This window comes from Chenopodium album, chromosome 15 (genome assembly GCF_948465745.1).
Source record: "Chenopodium album chromosome 15, dcCheAlbu1.1, whole genome shotgun sequence".
Classification (NCBI taxonomy): Eukaryota; Viridiplantae; Streptophyta; class Magnoliopsida; order Caryophyllales; family Amaranthaceae; genus Chenopodium; species Chenopodium album.
The window spans coordinates 10,037,716-10,056,033 of NC_137848.1; the positions used below are offsets into that span (position 1 = coordinate 10,037,716).

Here is an 18,318-nt window from a genome sequence, read left to right on the forward strand (position 1 = left end):
GGTTTTGAGTTTTTGAGATCCAATCTGCGTGTGGTGTCTCCTACACAGATTGAGGGGGTGTAATAGAGAATACCTAAGGGTATTCTAGTAATATGTAATGTTACGATAATTATTATATATATGACAGCCTCGGCACCCTAGAGGGGTGAGCCGTATCATTATTCACACAGATTTTGGTCATTGAAATGAGTTAACTTATGCATTAACAAATGTGATATAGAAATCGTGTCAGTGTCAGCTAATAAAACAGTTTACTGGCTTCATTAATACGGAGTAACAATCTTTTGAAAACGACTTCAAAGATCCGTTGTTGAAAACTCAACTTGTACCACGGTTTGTAGCAAATCGGTGGCCTAAATTGTTCCATACTCCTATTGGGCCAATAACCACTTGATTGCCCAAAACACGTTTCTTGTTTTTCATACTTTGGAAGATACCTCTTCACGTTGGAAAATATCTAAAAATATGGGTTATTAAAAAAAAATCTCAATTAAAACGAAGTACTTTTAAAATAAATAAAAACATAGTATTTTAAAAACACAAATCTAACAAAATTTCACATTTGACAAGAAGAAAAAAAAAATTATTAATAAAATATAGTCAAATGATACTTACAAATAATTCCTAAAAAATCTAAATTTCCAACACAGATACATAGCTTGTTCAACCAACACCCCACTTTTCTGGCAACGAAATGTGAAGAAAATGATAAGATAATTGACTAACCAGCCCGTCTTGCCACACACCATGTGACCATTTATAAAAGAAAGTATCTCTTATAACACCGACCAAATAACCCTTGTAATACTGACTGAGTAACCCCTATAACACTGACGAAGTAACCCTTTAACACTGACCAAGTAACCCCTTTTACACTAACTGACTAACAAGTCAGCCACATATAAGATTTTGTGTTGGTTAACTTTATTAGGAAAACAGTTACAGTATATTCAAGGGAGAGTGTATAAGTACTAGTAATAACAATTAAAGACGTCAAGAATCTCAAAATTACCATACAAATCTTGGAAAAATACTAGATTTGAACGCCATGTCCAAGATTTATGTTGTTACTACTTCCTAGCCACCATTCATGGAAGCTCTTCGGACACAAAGTCGTACCTGTTAGTATGAGAACTGAACTGAAGAGAAGATTGATCAAAGAAAACGGAAGTCACAGATTCTTATTTTTCGCTACACAAACTCGCATCAAGATCTTGCATACCAAGATTACCAACTGAGAAGAATGCATCAGCAAATTCTAAGTTTCTTTACAAAACATGACTTACAAAGGGACTGAAAAATAATGCTTATTAACATTTCAAAATAGACACCAAAAAAAAAATTAACATTACATAATAGGCTAAAAATTGACCTACATGATAATTTATTATTTTACTAGTTTCTAACTTCCAAGAATATCCAATAATATTACTATTGGCAACTACACAAACTATGTAAACTGAGAATGAAAGCTGTAAAGAAGAAGAGTAAAAAAAAAAAAAAAACTAAAAATCTTATAAATTTTCACATTTGTAAAATTGTAATGAACAGAAGAAAGCATCTACTTGATTTGCTAGCTTGCTTCCTATTTCCCCTTCACTGGGGCTGGAAGATGATGTAATCTGCTAACTGGTTTAACTGGCTACTTTTGGCGAGCTGATAAACAATCATGAATGCTTTGAGTGATTCGAAGCAGGGATGATGGCCATTGTAAGTTCTTCATTCAGCTTCACCGGCAATTGAGGCATTTGTCTCATTATTTCGGGAGTGTCGTCCACGTTGCCACTAGATTCAAAAAGGCACAGATGAGTTGATTAGATCCAAGTAAAGAAAGAAAGAATACTACTTTCAATTATTTGACCAATACTCCAGTGGTTTAAAACAGTGTAAGAAAGTATACTACGTAGTACATACAAAAGTAAGTAGCTGCAGAAGCAAAAAATAGGTTGAAGCCTTACTTATTGTTCAGGAGCTTTTTTATATTGTCATACGCCTGGCGAAAGAGGCTAATGTTCTCCTGTATCTGAAACGGAAAAGGCACAAGGCAAATAAATTCAAGCTTAGCCACCAACAGTATAATGTGTCACGACTGGTTGTTAGAGCGCAGTTCTTCTTGAGTAAATAAAATAAACATCACACATCAGTATACAAAATTTACAACCAAAACCCCAACCCAAATTCTGAGGATTTTAATACAAGACCTTGCATCCTATATAAGAGGTTTTATCAACCAAACCATAAATGAGATTAATAGCCTTCAAAAGTGTAAACAACATGGACGTGCAAGGTTATCCTAATATAAAGAATTTATTGTTAAACGTGTACCTGATACGACGAAAAGTTGGCAGATATTTGTTGGAAAAACTGTTTATTTTGCTCAAGTAGCTCCCCAACATGGCCACCAATTGCTGCAAGAGTCGGCCACAAAAATTAGAGATAAAAGGAAAATAATCTTACTTAGCCCAATGTCCATGCCATAAGCATGGAGATTGACTAGTAAAAGGAAATAAATTCATAAAAAAGCCCTAGGTCAGCATCATAATAAACTAAAGTTACAACCAAAAAAAAAAAAAAAAAAAAAAAAATCATCCCAAGATACTCGCATCTTTTGCATAAAGAAGATATATGTCACCAGTATGCCTATATCGCATAATTGATAATTCTAGTAAAAACAGAGGAGTAATGTATAGTTTTCTGAATAATACATTTATCGGTAAGCAATGCGTGTAGAGGTCAATATAGATAACTTTACCTTTGTAAGATATACCATCTTCATCATCTAATGGAACTGCTGGCATAGGATAAGTATGACTACCAGGCCTTGATGCATGCAACTGAGATGACTTTGACGAAGATTCAGTGACTTTCTCCTGGATATAATGTAATACTCATCCAAGTTATAGTATAGCCAAAACAGGTCATGCATATTTAAAGCATAAATTGATGGGAAAGGAAAAATGCTAAATCAGAAGAGCTGGACAGGGAAACCATGTACAGACAGGAGTCACAGGATATAGAGAAAACAGTAAATTTTTTTTTTTTTTTTTCCAGGACATGTTATAAACCAAATTGCCAACCATGCGATAAAAATATCATAAACCAATTATTGGTCAATAGACATCTTCATTTTATACAGAAAAAAAACCACAGACAAAACAATGAAAAGCATTTTTGTCGCCAGCCTGCATGTTTGCTTTCCCACCGAATTGCAAAGTATTGAAAGTGCAAATTAACTCAGAAATATGCACTCAAACCAGAGAAAAGTGCAAAATATAGTTCAGTGAAAATGAAACATAAGGGAAGGGAAAAACAGTTCAAACCATAAATATCAAGTAGCATCATTCATAAAATATAATCAATCAATAAAGTAAGAGTAACATGAAGATAAAGAAAATAAATACCAACAGTAACAAGTAGATTGCAGTCTAAGACACTAAAGGAGCCACTTATAAGAAAGAAATAATCCAAATACCCAGTAAGCCACCAAGAAGGTGGAAGTTGCAAACAGTAAATAAGACATAAGGAGTTTCCTTTATCAACAAAGACAGATAGCACCATTAAGAGCTTCCAACAATTCAATAACATTTACAATAGCTCATGATGAAGGTTTTTAGCACTCTACAGCTCAGGAAATGTAACAAGATTGTTAAGATTTTGACCCGAGAAAGAGAACTCGATAACATTTACAATCATACTTTTCATCTCTCAAACAAATAAATCCTCCTGTCTTCATTATAAAATAAAAGAGGGGGGAGGGGTAGTAATCAACTCAAAAGAAGGAAGGTAAAGGCAAAGCTATTCCCCACAAATCAGATTTGTTGTTAAATAACGAAGCAAGTAACATATTATTGCGAAAGCCATACAATAAAATTAGTGTTTTTAGGTGAAGTTTGAGAATGATACCATGTAAGATTGTGTAAATCTCCCTGATAGAGTGATTTCTCATTGATTATTATTAATAAAATTATAATGAGAGTCCAAATTATACTAGCAAACTAACAAGGTAGGTAAAGATACCTAAAAAGATACTTCATCCGATCCCCATACATTGCAACAATAACTATTTTAGAAAGTTTTACAAATATTGCAACATTTCCCTATTTACACATACTTTCACTCTATATCTCTCCTCATCGCATGGGTGCCTATCTTTTATTCTCTCTATCTCTTGGCATATATAACAATAGAGATTTAGGGAGCTCCAGAACTTTTATGTGGTACATTCAGAACAAAATAGACATCAAACTAGTTCAACTCCCACCTAAGGCAAGTCTTACATAAATCAGAAATTACACAGCCTCACCTTCACCCTGCAAGGCTGCAACACAACTGCAATGCCATTATGTTCAATCAGCATTCTCAAAATTTCTTATAGTCAACACTTTCACTAACTATTATGTCTCCTGTATGAGAAGAGTATATTCTAAAAGATAATGAACGGCGATGTTTTATTGGAAATTTCAGGATATAGTTTAGATATTAAATATTATTTTACACCCTAAATGAATAACTGCAATCGGAAGAACAAATCCGGTGCCGTGTTCTCTTGTAAATGGCGGAGCACTATGCACAGCAGTAATTTTAACATAAAAGGAGTTATAGCACCAAAAAAATTGAAAATAAAATTAATAGAAGAGAAGAAAAAAAACTAATACAGAGTTTAAGATTAAAAGAAAGCAGCATTTAATTGCACGGAAAGAATTTTACTGATGCAAGGGCTTTGCCTAAGAGAAAAGAATTTTGCATATTTCATGCATAGATGAAATAAGTAAGCTATGCTTCTGGATTTAGGAAGAATGTTAGTGAAAGACAGAAGTTGTAAAGTAAATTAGCAATGTATGAGCGTGCAGCAAAAACTGTGGATCATTAGTTATTGATTATAACAAGATCTAAACTAACATACCCTTTTATCTTTGTTTTTCCGCGAATGATCATCTTTTCTTCTCTTGCTCATCTCCTTTTTCTGAACATCAATTGGAAAAGTCAAGTCAGCAAGAAAAGTCATATCACTATTGATCCAGATAACTTAATCCATAACCCTCCCTCCCCCAAATGGAATATACTTCGTAAGACTGTGTACTTCAATGGCCTTAATCTGATAGCCAATATCTTGCTTACTTCAATAACTTTTGTTAGATCATCTTACATAAACTAGAAAGATATTTACATAATTAAAGGGGTATGGGACAAATCCAGAATGAAAATTCAACATGAAAAGTCCAAACCATATCGAAGCTTTGTCTTCGAAATTAAGAAAATGTATTAGCCTCGCCCACTCAAATTCATGATAGATGATACACACATTCACAAATTCCTATACATATGCAGAAAAGGGGGTGTGAAGGAAGTATTGATGCCAGTCAGTCGCAGAAAAAGTCAAGTTAACATTCCCTTAGGTTTTTCAAGACTACAGAAATAAATCATACAAACAAATTCAAGCTTTAGAGACAAATTAAATATCCTTCACTAAATAGGCGACAATGATGAACTGATGAAGCATAAAGTTAAGTCAACTCGTGATAAAAAATCTTAACAGATGACATAAAGCGATTAAAGTTGTGTGATTCACTGAAATCTTAGATAATAGAGAACAAAAAAAAAATACTCTGTATATAAACATGTAACTTTTCTCTACAAATATATAAGAACCAATAAGAAGGCAGCAAGGAAAACTTCATTCAGTAAAGGTAACAATTAGCTCCCTGCTCCCCATCAAGATATATTATGGTCTCTTCCCAAACTTACTAAGAAAAAGTGGCTGGTCATTACTTAACATCCACTATATTCAAATACAGGTCCTATAGACAGCTACAAAAGATAGCTGTTTCCACCTCTCCTACAGTTGCCACCGGATTACAAGCAGATCCTATAGGAAAGCTATTCAATCAAAGCTCTTCTGACATTTCTTGTAGTGCCAAATCTGCAGATCTAGGTTTGAAAAACAAAAATCCACCCCACCATACTATTATAGAAGGAATTGGAAAAAGGCAGCATCAGGGTAATTGGAAAGTGATGATGCCTCAGTAAGTCAGTATGTATTCTTATCCCCACAACCAATTGAAATTGATCCTGACATTATTGATAAACAGGCCATCCTTCCACAAACAATACTACTGAAAGTTCATATCAGCATCAAGAGCATGTAGAAACTACCAGCTATCTAAAAGCTATAAATATCGAGGCAAAATCAAATTATAAGATCTACCATCTTGCTTTAAAACAGATGTCAAGGGCTTACATTCATCCATCGAGCACGTAGTGCCACATCACGGACCGTCTTATTTGGAAGCTCCATAGCAACCTTAGCATAGCGAATAATGCTTGATACTGAAGCATATCTGCACGCATCAAGCAAAGGAGGATTTAATATCATATACAGAGGCAAGTTTGTGCACAGCACCCAGCATAAAAAAAATACGCATAAGAAATTTACAGCCTCTACACTTCAAGAACGAGACAAATGCTTAACAAATACTACCTCCGATTTTTTTTAGTTGCAACTTTGGAATATTTTATATCTCTCAAATAATACCCCAAAGTTGCAACTAAAAAAAATCGGAGGTAGTATCAAATTTTCATAGTTCCTCCACAGAAGCATTACCACCAATACAAGAAACATGGAAATTTAGGACACTAATAATTGCAAATTAGCGTCACAAATGTACGAGAGACCAATTGAACAACCTCGGAAAGTTACCAGACAACCAAAACCAACCATCCTCCATTTCATCATGACTAGGTCCAAAGACCTAGTTACTTCCACTCTATAGACTATGCATTGCAAGTCTTAACACACAAAATTATAATTCCAACAAGAAACCAACACATTGCCCCTGCGAATTCGAATCACTACTCAGCAAACTAAACCTTTGTTTCGCCTCCAAACCCCAACTCAAATAACATAAAAAACACAACTATGGAGCTAATTCTTTACTACATTTCAAACAGTATGCTCATTAGAAAATATTTGTTCATTAGTGGCACTTAAATTCTTAAACCAAAGGACACCCAAAAAGAAGATAAAAAAAATCTCAACTCAAATCTGAATCTATAGCAAATTATAATTAAATTCATCAAAAACAAAAACAAAAACAAAAATTCCACCAAGAATTCAAGACTAAAAGAATCTAAGTGGCACCAAAATTCCCCAACTCAATTCAGAATCTTTACTAAAAACACACTAAACATTTAAGCACCATTTTCAAAATATAGCCTTTCAAAGATTCTCACAACCAAGAATAATAATTCAACCAAATAAATTATTAAAATACATTAAAAATTAAAATTTAAAAACAAAAATTAAACGAATTAACTAACCGGGTGAGTCCATTTTCCAAGATTGTTTGCTCCTCAGCAGTCCAATCTGTAGCAATTCCAGGATTATGCTTCATAGCAGAACCCGTACCCGAATTATCATGACCCGGACCCGAATTCCCATTACTTGTGGATGCAGCGGGACCACCACCATTGAAAGAGGATTGTTCTTGGTGGTGTTGATTCCCAGATGGGTTTGCACTTGCTGCCATTCCCACCAAATTCAATACAAATTTCGACAAATTCCCACTTTATAATCACCCAAAAACTCGATTTCCCGCCATAAAATCGAATACCCAGATGATAAAGATGTCAAATTTCTTGATTTCTTCAAATGGGGTTTTGCAAATTTGCAGAAAAAATCGATGAATTTGGGAGAAAATTGAAAAGGGGTGGAAAAAAGTGAGGGAAATTCACAAAGTATTTGGAGGAGAGAGAAAGAGAAAGAGAGTAGAAAATTAAGGATTGTACGGAAGAAAGAAGAAGAAGAAGAAGAAAAGGAGGAAATAGGGTAGAAGAGAGAATTTCAATTCAATTGGGATTTGTTTTTGTATTTGTTTTTGTTAAACGAAAATAAATAAATTAAAAATAAATCAAGGGTTTATTAATATAATTGTTGTGATTAAGGAAAAGGGGCTAATCAAAACAGATGTAGAAGAGAGTGATTTGGTTGGAATCAAACTCATATAATAAAAGATTTTTTTGTTTTTTAACGAGATTAAATGATTGATTTTTGTGTGTTTTAGTTAACCTGGAATTGCTGGCTAACTCGAGGATCGGATGGATGAAAGATACCTGAATTTTTGCTATCCTACTCTACTTGGAAGTTGGAACTCGACTCCGATATTAAGTTACCGTGCTAATATAATCCGTGCCACGAAAAACAATTTTAAATATTAGGGTTTCTTAGAAAAATAAACATATTGAAAAAGTTAATGGAATATGTGATTGTTTTTACAATAATATTTAAACTTGACACATATTAGTATATCATCTCCATTTTTATTTAGTTGACACTATTCTATTATCATCTCTGTCAACGCATTGTTTAAACGATTGATATCTCTAATTCTCGACATTGTAAAAAAAAAAAAAAAAAAAAAGTGGATATTAATAAAATATACATTGAGGCGATTCAAACAAGATCCCACTTGAATGTATTTTATCATAGCTATAAATCACAAAAACTAGTCAAAGTGTAGTTTGTGAATAGTGTAAAAGTCAAATGATATCAACTTTAAAAACGGAGGAAGTATTTCAACTTTAAATATATACATTGTGGTTAAATATTTGTAAATTAATATGTATATATTTCTATATAAAAAGTTGATTATATTTGTAAAATAACATTGTTATATACGGAGTATCTATTTAACACCAAATTTCATTATCATAAATTTGTTTCTAATATGATTTTTTTACAAAGTCATGGCCAACGATAACATATGAATAGTGAAAATGTTCAAATATGCCAATTATTTTGGGACAAAAGGAGTAATATAAACAAATGTATAGGTGTTATGTTCTCTCCACCTTATTTTTACTGAACTAGAATTATTTTTGTTGATGAACTTAAATTATTTTTTATGAACATAAATTATTTTTGTTCACTTGAAATTAATTTTACTGAATTAGCTAAAATTATTCAACATAACAACGTCAGCTGACATGAGTGGACTTCAAATCCACAATAATATTATTATGAACTAAATCCAAGTAAGTTTGAATACAAAGTCATTTTGTTAAAATTAGGTTTACATATTCAACATAGCGTCAACTAATAGATATACCCCTCATATCCACTGTAATAATGTTATGAACCTGATCCACACACGTTTTTTCCAATACTAAATATTGTGTATTCCCCTTAAAATAAAGGGTGTGTTCGGCACTAGCGTTTGAGTAGCTTTTAGTAGTTTGACCAAATCAAACCACTACTTAACAAAAAAATGTGAGTGTTTGGCAAAGTAGTAGTTATGGTAGCTTTTAATGGTGGAGGTAGCTTTTATAAAAAGTTAGAAATGTTAGTTTTGAAAGTAGAGGTAGCTTTTGAAAATTTAATCTATAGTTTTAAATGTAAAATATTGATTTTTTTATGTAATAGCTAGTCAACCGCTACTTTACTGAACACTCATACCTCAATTATCTATTTTCACAGCTACAGCTTGTTGACAACTAAAAGCTACCTTCACAACTAGCATCTACCTTCACAGTTAGATTTTGCCAAACACGCCCAAAGTTTTCTCTAGATTTAGGACTTATTCTCTTCAACTTATTTTTGGTTACTAAAATTATTTTAGTGACTTGAAATTATTTTTGTTGAACTTAAATTATTATATCTTAATGAAATGAAATAAATTTTACTGAATTTTTACCGATTATATATTATGTTTCTTCTATAAAGTTATTGATTTTTAATAGACTGAATTATTTTTATTAAATGAACTTAATTTATTGAATTGAACTTAATCCTACTTAACTGAACTTAGGCCCTATTCACTTTACCTTTGAAATTATTTTTGGTGAACTTAAATTATTTTTACTGAACTGAAATTAATTTATTGAACTGAAATTATCTTTGCTGAACTGAAATTATTTTTACTGATCCATTATTATATTTCTTCTTTAAATTCACTGATTTTTACTGAACTAAAGTTATATTTACTGAGCTGAACTTATTTTACTAAACTGAAATTATTTTAACTGAAATGGAATTATTTTTACTGCATATTTATTTAAAAGGTGAAGTGAACAGGGGTTGGCCTTATTCATACGGAACTAATATTATTTTTACTAAATTGAAATTATTTTTACTAAATAGTTTTTGTAAGATGAAGAGAACAGGGTCTTACGTACTAAAGTTATTAGGTTATAGTTGAGTGTGTACTCAATCTATAATCTACATGGTATGGAATCAAGAATTCAAGACTAATTACTTCCCATTCCAGATCTAAATCCATTTTTTTTTTTGTGGCTATTTAAAATTAAACTTTTTCAATTTTCTTAACTAACTATTTCAAATAAAACATTCAATAGTTCTTATTGAACCATTAATATTTCAAATTTGGTAACATGTATCAAGATTTAGATTATTACTTTCCTTTCAATCCGAAAGCCCTAATAATTTAAAAATGACTTTTACTTTTCTTCGATCTTCCACACCAAAAGAATAATTTTGACATCCGTAATCTATTATATATATAACTAATATATAAAGCCAAGTTATGTAGTCAAACCATGAGACATCAACACTTGAGATTCCACATTTTCGCCAAGTGTCACGCTAATGCATAAACATACCACGTTAGATGATATGCAAGCAATATTGCCAATATTAAATAACTTTTTATTGTAAATAGTTTTTTATGGATCAATAAAAAGTTATTTGATTTTTATTTTTTTATTTTTTGATAAAATTTTAATCTTACACATACATAAAATATAATATATACTCCATCACTTTCAATACATATATATTCTATTAAATTGTAATAATTTTTGCATCATAAAATTCATTTTAAAAAATGATTTAAAACAAGATCCATTTATGATACTTCATATATTTTAAATTTTTAACCAATTATTATGAGTATATTATTTCAATTTAACAGATATAACAAAAATTATAAGAAAATTATTTTTCTAAATTTCTTAGACTGCTATTTTTTTTTAAAACTATAGACATACCTAAATTTGTAATAATTTTATAAATCCTAAACACAATAAGATATTATATTACATATAGGTTTAAACTTTAAAGTCCTAAACATAATAGAATGATAATACATGTACTGTTTTCAATCTTTCCTGAGTCATAATTATGTAGTATCCAAAAACTACTACGAGTATAACAACTTAAAAATTAACACAACAATACATAATTATATGTATAATTCTCTATTTGATTTATTTATTTGTATAATAAAGATCTCCATAATACTACCTCATATCACAACTCAACCTTACTTGGGCTATAATATCATATTAAATGGATTTAGGCCGCACTTCGCATCAAAGCCCACTTTAATAAATATAAGTCCAAAAATATCGTACTTCAAAACCATAAAATAATAAGAGAGGAGCCTCTTAACCAAAACTTTTTTTTTTTTTTTTGGATACATAGCAGAATATTCTCTATTACATTTACACTTATTTAATGTGAGACAACACCTCCACAAATATGTAGGTTTATTTATGGGGTCAACAACTCTGATACCCCCTTTTTTTAACCCACTTTAATTTATATTATGATATTTTAAAACTTGCTTCTACTTTTTTTTTTCTAACTAATGTGACAAACACGTGTGATGCATGCTTCATAATTAGCTACGTCCAGAGAGTTTTCTCAACTGATGACAACATTAATAAGGGAAAATATATATAACAAAAGTATTTAGGATATAAATGTCCAAATACTATTCTTAAGAGTTAAAAAAAAATTTAACATTAATGTAGGCTAATAAACAATTAGACAGTATAATTGTTCAAATACTATTTATAAGAGTTAAATCATTAAATCGCATAAAATAAGGTTTAGAGGTAATTAACATCATATCAATAGGAGCATATAGGTAAACAAATATTTTTGAGAATATAATTATCTACACACTATTTATAAGTGTTTTCTTATACTTTTTAATAGGAATTGATTGAAAACCCATTTTACAATCTTATTCCATCCTTATTCTAAAGTATCTACACATGTTCACTCACTCGCTTTCATCATGACCACCTACTTTGGGGTTTCCTAAATGTAAAAGGGAGAAAAATCTGTTATAAACTTAGGGCCTGTTCTCTTTAGCTTATTTTCAGTTCAATTCAGTTCAGCTCCAATAAGTTCAGTTCAGTTCTTAATTTCCTTCTCTCATAAAATATTCAGTTTAATTTAGTTCAGTTCAGTTCAGTTCTTGATTTCCTTCTCTCATAAAATATTCAGTTCAGTTCAATTCAATTCAGTTTAGTTCAGCTCCACTAAGTTCAGTTCAGTTCATCTCATCAGAACAAGCCCTTATAGTAATAGCTTTCTTAATTCTTATCAATGTCATCTAATCTTTTCTCCACTCAAGTTATAATTATTATACTTAAATTATATTTATTTTGACTAAAATTATATTATTTATCGATTAAAACTCATATTTATTACTGATTTGATACTAAATTTGTTCATTAGAGTTACTCCGTATTAATTTTTTTTTTAATTTAAAACTTATCTAAAGTTAATTTTTTAAAAACTAAACTAGAGAAGAAGCCCTATTTGACTATTTCCACTAAATCATACTTTCTTTGTTCCAAATTAGATGATACCTTTCTTTAATCACGTTTGTCAATAATGCATATGCAAATATCTCTAATTATTTATAAATAAAACTATACAAAGTTGATATTTTGGAATTTAAGATGATTAATCTAACAAGATTCACATAACTATGTTTTTTTTTTCTTTCTTATCTATCGATCAATCACAAAACGTAGTCAAATTAGAATTTGTGAACAGTGTTTAATTCAAAATGTGTCATCTAATTTAAAACGGAAAAAGTATATTTCATTCTCTACAAACAAGAAGAAACTAGATTGATTGGTGTTTAAATTCCTTACTTTCTACCTTTGAAGTATAAACAACAATACAAGTATTAATTAATTTCTTACTCTCTTTAATTTAAGCATAAGTTCACTTTAACTCTCTTTTAAATATTTGGCAGTTTAATTTATTGTTTTATCTTCTAAGGCTGTGTTCAGTTTATTTTATTTAAGTTGTTATCAACTTATTTCAGAAATAATCAAATCATATCTTATCTTTTTATTTGTGTATCTTCCTTTTTGATAACTATTCCAAAAGTTTCATATTTGATTAAACATTAATAATACGAATTTAATGACATCATAATTTTATTTTTCGAATTAATGTGGAGTACAAATTAGGTCAAGCTTTGGTTAAATAAGAAATCAGATCATGTAAATTGAACCTGGCTTAATTTTTATATTGTCTTATTTTAATCATGTTACTATCTATGTTTAGATTAGTTAGAAGACTTAGAACTTTAACTTACGTTGTAGTTTTCATCATGATTCGTATTTAGCCAATTAGCCATCTTTGGGCCTAGGGCTTGAAATTCCCAAGTGGCCAACCTTCTACGGAGTACTGTAGCATTAGTTCACCAAATTCCCAAGTGCCCAATTTTTCGTATTGGGTCAATTTTTTTTTTCTTTAATTTTTGAAAGAAAATTTATTTAATTTTTCTTATTAATCATCATCAACGAATAAAACTAATTACTTAGTAAATTAGTAATGGACTATACATACATAAGCTAATAACAACGACTTTCAAAAATCTAAAACTAACTTAGTGATGGGATTATAAATAAGCTAATAAAATCTTAGATCTCCTAGCCTATTATAATTCTATCCTATTATAAAATTCTATCTTAAGATAACAACATAAAAGATAGAATTCATGAAAACTAACAATAATATCCTAAAAATTCAGCAAACTTTTTTTTTTTTTAAACAAAATTCAGCAAATTTTTATAAAAAGGACAAACTATAAAAATAACTACTGATGTCATAAATGCATACACTCATATCCGGTCCCTAAGTTCCTGAATTTTCAACTCACTTGTTTATAGGGCTGAGTAAAACTACCCGAAAAACCGAAAAATCGATCCGTAACCGTTTCAAAAATTAGGGTACCCGATCCGATAACCATAACGGTTTGGGTACCCGTTTAGATAATTTGTTATCGGGTATGGTTAATGGGTATCATTTTAAAATTAACGGTTACCCGATCCGATCCGATAAACATTTTTTTTGCTTTTTTTTCCTTACTTAAAATCTATTTTTTTTAAATCTAAACTCTTACTTTACTTTATAATTGCTTTATAATATCAATGATTAGTAATATTATTAATAATTTGGTCAAAATCATGTGATATTATTGTTAATTAATGGTAAATTATATCATAATAACTACATAATTAAGTTTAATTATCATTATTGGATATTTTATTGGGTACCCGATAACCGATCTGAAAATACGAGTACCCGAAATCAAGGTACCCGAACTAATCGGTTTGGGTTATGGATATCACTTTTAGGGATTTTGGTTATCGGGTACCCGTTAGTACTAACGGTACGGGTACCCATCCCATGCTCAACCCTACTTGTTTACCATTAATATCTTTAATGGTGTATAACAATATAAGTAAAGATATAAAAAACTAATAATTTATTTACACCACGTGAATAAAAAAAAAAAAAAAAAAAAGGGTAATACGTTCATTTATAGTAATGTTAACATCGATTAATCCATATATCTATTACGTGATGTTAGGAATTAGTTCGAGTCATTTATTTTTGGGTACATGCTTAGTTATTTCCACCAATAATGTAAGTTAAATTGGACTAGGTAATTTTTATAAAGTATAATATATATAGTCAAATAATCACAAACAATTATTATTCTTATTTTGTAGAGTGAGGAATTGAATATATCCTAGGATCCATCGATTTTCACTACCACCCTTGTATTTTCGAAAAAAAAAAGCTACCTTATTTGATCGACCCAATATAATTTAAGAATATTGATCCATTTAACATTAAGCAAATTTTGCAAAATAACACCACAAAAAAATGAAAAATCGATTATAACACGATATATATATATAAAAAAATTAAAAAAAACTTTTATTATAACACCACAAAAAACCAAAAAATTGATTTTACCACCATTTAACAGATTATTGGATGGAATCTATTAATAGGGCTCATAAAGTCACACGTCAATAACCTATTGGTTAAAAAAAATAAATTTATAAAAATAAAAAAAGTTAAAAAAAAATAGAAAAAAACCCTAAACCCTAACCTAGCCCAGCCCCACCACCGGCAACCAGGACCCCCACTGCCGATGACCCAACCCCATCCGCCGACACCCCTTACCCCCACCAAAATCGTCAAACCCAGCCCTTCCGATCCCCTCCTCGAAAACCACCCAAGTCTCTTCGAACCACCACGAAAAACTACACAACCCCTCAGCATCGCCTACCGCAATATTCATGCAGCGACAGCCGCACAAATCACCAATATCCATAAAAAACCCACAACATCACCGATATCGACCATTTTGGGGCTGCCATGTAGGAATGACAACGGATCGGATTTGGGTCGGATGGAGCTTCACTCGCATCCACTCATATCTACCATCGATCCGCTCCACCCAACCCAACCGTCACCAGCAAAACCCATCACCCGCATCCGATCCATCCGTCATCCGCGGGGGAAACGGATGGATCGAATGCTTAGCGGGTGATAATTATAACTATACTAATGGTCTAATACATCTATCTATATATATACTAAAATAACAACCGTTAATGTCATCATTGCATACATGTCACTTTTTTAGTTAATTTTTTCCCTCTAAAATGCAAGGATGATGTCATATATTTTTTTTTCCTTTTTAAGCTACCATATTTAACATAACTTTGAAAATATATTTCATTTGAATTTTTAAATTTTAAATTTTGGGTTTTCTACACATATTATGCTATTTAGTTATTTACGAGTTGTTAACAATAGTTAATAATATAATTTAATCGAAATTTCTTAATCAAATATGAAAATTATGCACTTTCGGGAATTGTATATTCATATTTAATTAGAAATTAGTTAAGGAAAAATGAGGAAGTTATTTTCTTTTATTACCCGTTAAAAGTCTATAATTCAATTCTTATTTTAAAATCGTGCATCGCACGGAGTTAATCTAGTTATTTATATATATAAAAAACCTTTTAACCAATTTTTAACTTGAATAATAAAAGCTTCCAATTCCAAATTATAGCAATAATAAAAATTAAAATTAAAATTAAAAAACACCATGAAGTACATAAGTACTCCGTAGTACATTATGCATATTAGAGAGGGCTTTTATATATTTTTTAAAAAAAATCTAATAATCTACATTAATTTCTATTTTAGAAATATATATAGTAATTTATAGTAATTTAATTATATAGTAATTTATAGTAATTTCTATTTTAGAAATATATATAAGTAGTAAAATACATAAGGTAAAAAAAAAATTTAATTTTTTTTGGAGAAAAACAATAATTCATATGTATTACTATATATTCTTCTTCAAAAAATATATTATATATTCGGGTGGATGACGGGTGATAAACGTATGACGGATTGGGTGACGGATGAAACGGAGCTCCACCCAAATTCGATCCTTCAACTGCCCTTCATCCATTTAACGCGGATTTTCATCCATTTATTTAAATTGAGTGGATGGGATTTGCGGATATTCGTTTAGAATTGCCATCCCTACTGCCATGGTCGATTTCGGCCGCTTTGGGGTGAGGGTAAGGGATGAATAGGTCGAAGGGGTCGGGTTAGACCCGCCGTCGAATTAGGGGTGAGGGAAGGGAGAGGGGGGCGGATCTCTGTGGTGGAGCTAGGGCTAGAGTATTTCGGGTGAGGGATAGGTTAGGGTTGTTGGCCTGCCGTGCCATTGGTTGGGTTTGGATTGGGGGGGGGGGGGGGGTTGTCGGCGGTGGGGTTAGGGCTGCTGGTGTTGACATTGGGGTTTGTGGTTGGGTAGTTTTTTTTTTTTTTTTTTAAATCAATTGATTAATGACACATTTTAGTGGTGACCCCACTAACTGATTTCATCTTAGAATCCGTTAAGTAGTGATGAAATAATTCAATTTTTGGGTTTTTCTTTTGTTTGTGTGTTATAATAAAACTTTTGGATTTTATGGTGTTATAATTAAAATTTTGACAATATTGTGGTGTTATAAGTAAAAAAATCCTAATATTCTTGTGCCATACACGGTCTATATTATATATAAACATTGGAAAGAAAAACAATTTTTTGCATTTTGAAATCTTAATGAGTTCTATAGGAAAATATTGCAAGTGTCGTGCGATTGAAAATATATCAATTATTAATTTAATAAAGGAGTGGGTGAATGAAGAAAAGATCATCAATGGGAAAGATGGAGGGTTAAGGTAAGAAGAATTATAAAATTTTCTCATAAAAAAATAAAATAAAATAAATTCAAATGGTGAAGAAAGAAAGAATGACATGTGGTTTATATATAGTGTTTATGGTGAAAAATTCAATTGAATATTCTATATTTGAATATTCTATATTAACAAAACTTGTTTATATCAAGGGTTATTTTGTAATGTCATGCTTGTCAGCAGCCACACCCCCTTTCTCTCTCTTTTATCACCACTGCACGACCACCAGTATCACCCATCACAATATCACCCACGACCATTAGCACCACTCCTTGACCACTGCACGACCACTAGCACAACCAGCCGATCACCGTCCGGGTGCACAACCACTAGCCGACCACCGCATGACCATTAGCACCACCATTATCTGACCGTCGCACCACCTGCACGAGCAAATGCCTTTCTGTAAGGGGTTAGTATATAGGCCACTTTAGATACTTAACTATTAGAGTGCCTTTTGTTAGATCGACTGGTCGGTTTAAAGACTTAAAGGTGGTCGATCACTAACATGGCCATGGGAGCCGGAAGGGAGGGAGAGATTGTTCGCGTGTGTTTAACAAATTTCAGAGTGAAGGAGGGAGAAGGAAATATTGTCCATTTTTTTTTTGAAACCAAGGAAAATTGATGATATAAAGAAATACTTTTGTTAATACGGAGTATAGGATATTAACTAGGTTTGTTCAATTTCTATACTAGGAATAGATTATAAACGTATGCGGCTATGTGCTATGAATTACTATACGTTGACAAAAGTATGTTAAATTTCCGGGAAAAAGAAACTACTAATATTTTTCTAAGAAAATTAGCTCTAACAAAGAATTAATTTTTCTTTAAAGATCAACTATGGAGTATTATTACTAGTTTACTACGTGTACGAACGTACTATATATGATTCCCCTCATTCACTCTAAAATTCAGAAAACAAATAAAAATCAGGTGAAAAATTTCTGCTAAAATTTAAGACAAAGACGACTTTTTCTTGC

At 31.1% G+C, this 18,318-nt stretch overlaps 1 protein-coding gene across 1 annotated transcript; it reads right to left on the reverse strand.

Moving 5' to 3' along the window:
* Positions 1-1,294: 1,294 nt before the first annotated feature.
* LOC145581858 (uncharacterized) lies at positions 1,295-7,806 on the reverse strand. The gene is made up of 7 exons (XM_081638886.1): positions 7,318-7,806; positions 6,239-6,338; positions 4,904-4,963; positions 2,753-2,870; positions 2,326-2,408; positions 1,959-2,023; positions 1,295-1,785 (listed from the first exon to the last, which is right to left on the reverse strand). The coding sequence occupies exons 1-7, from the start codon at positions 7,524-7,526 to the stop codon at positions 1,668-1,670; spliced, it is 753 nt and encodes a 250-aa protein (XP_081495012.1). The 5' UTR covers positions 7,527-7,806; the 3' UTR covers positions 1,295-1,667.
* Positions 7,807-18,318: the final 10,512 nt, after the last annotated feature.

Excerpts from the sequence above, each read along its gene's own strand:
- LOC145581858 (XM_081638886.1), bottom strand. The coding sequence starts at position 7,526 with ATGGCAGCAAGTGCAAACCCATCTGGGAATCAACACCACCAAGAACAA. Across the intron at positions 2,409-2,752 it reads AGATGGTATATCTTACAAAG|CAATTGGTGGCCATGTTGGG; the intron begins GTAAAGTTATCT and ends CGACTCTTGCAG. Across the intron at positions 1,786-1,958 it reads AAAAAGCTCCTGAACAATAA|TGGCAACGTGGACGACACTC; the intron begins GTAAGGCTTCAA and ends TTTTGAATCTAG.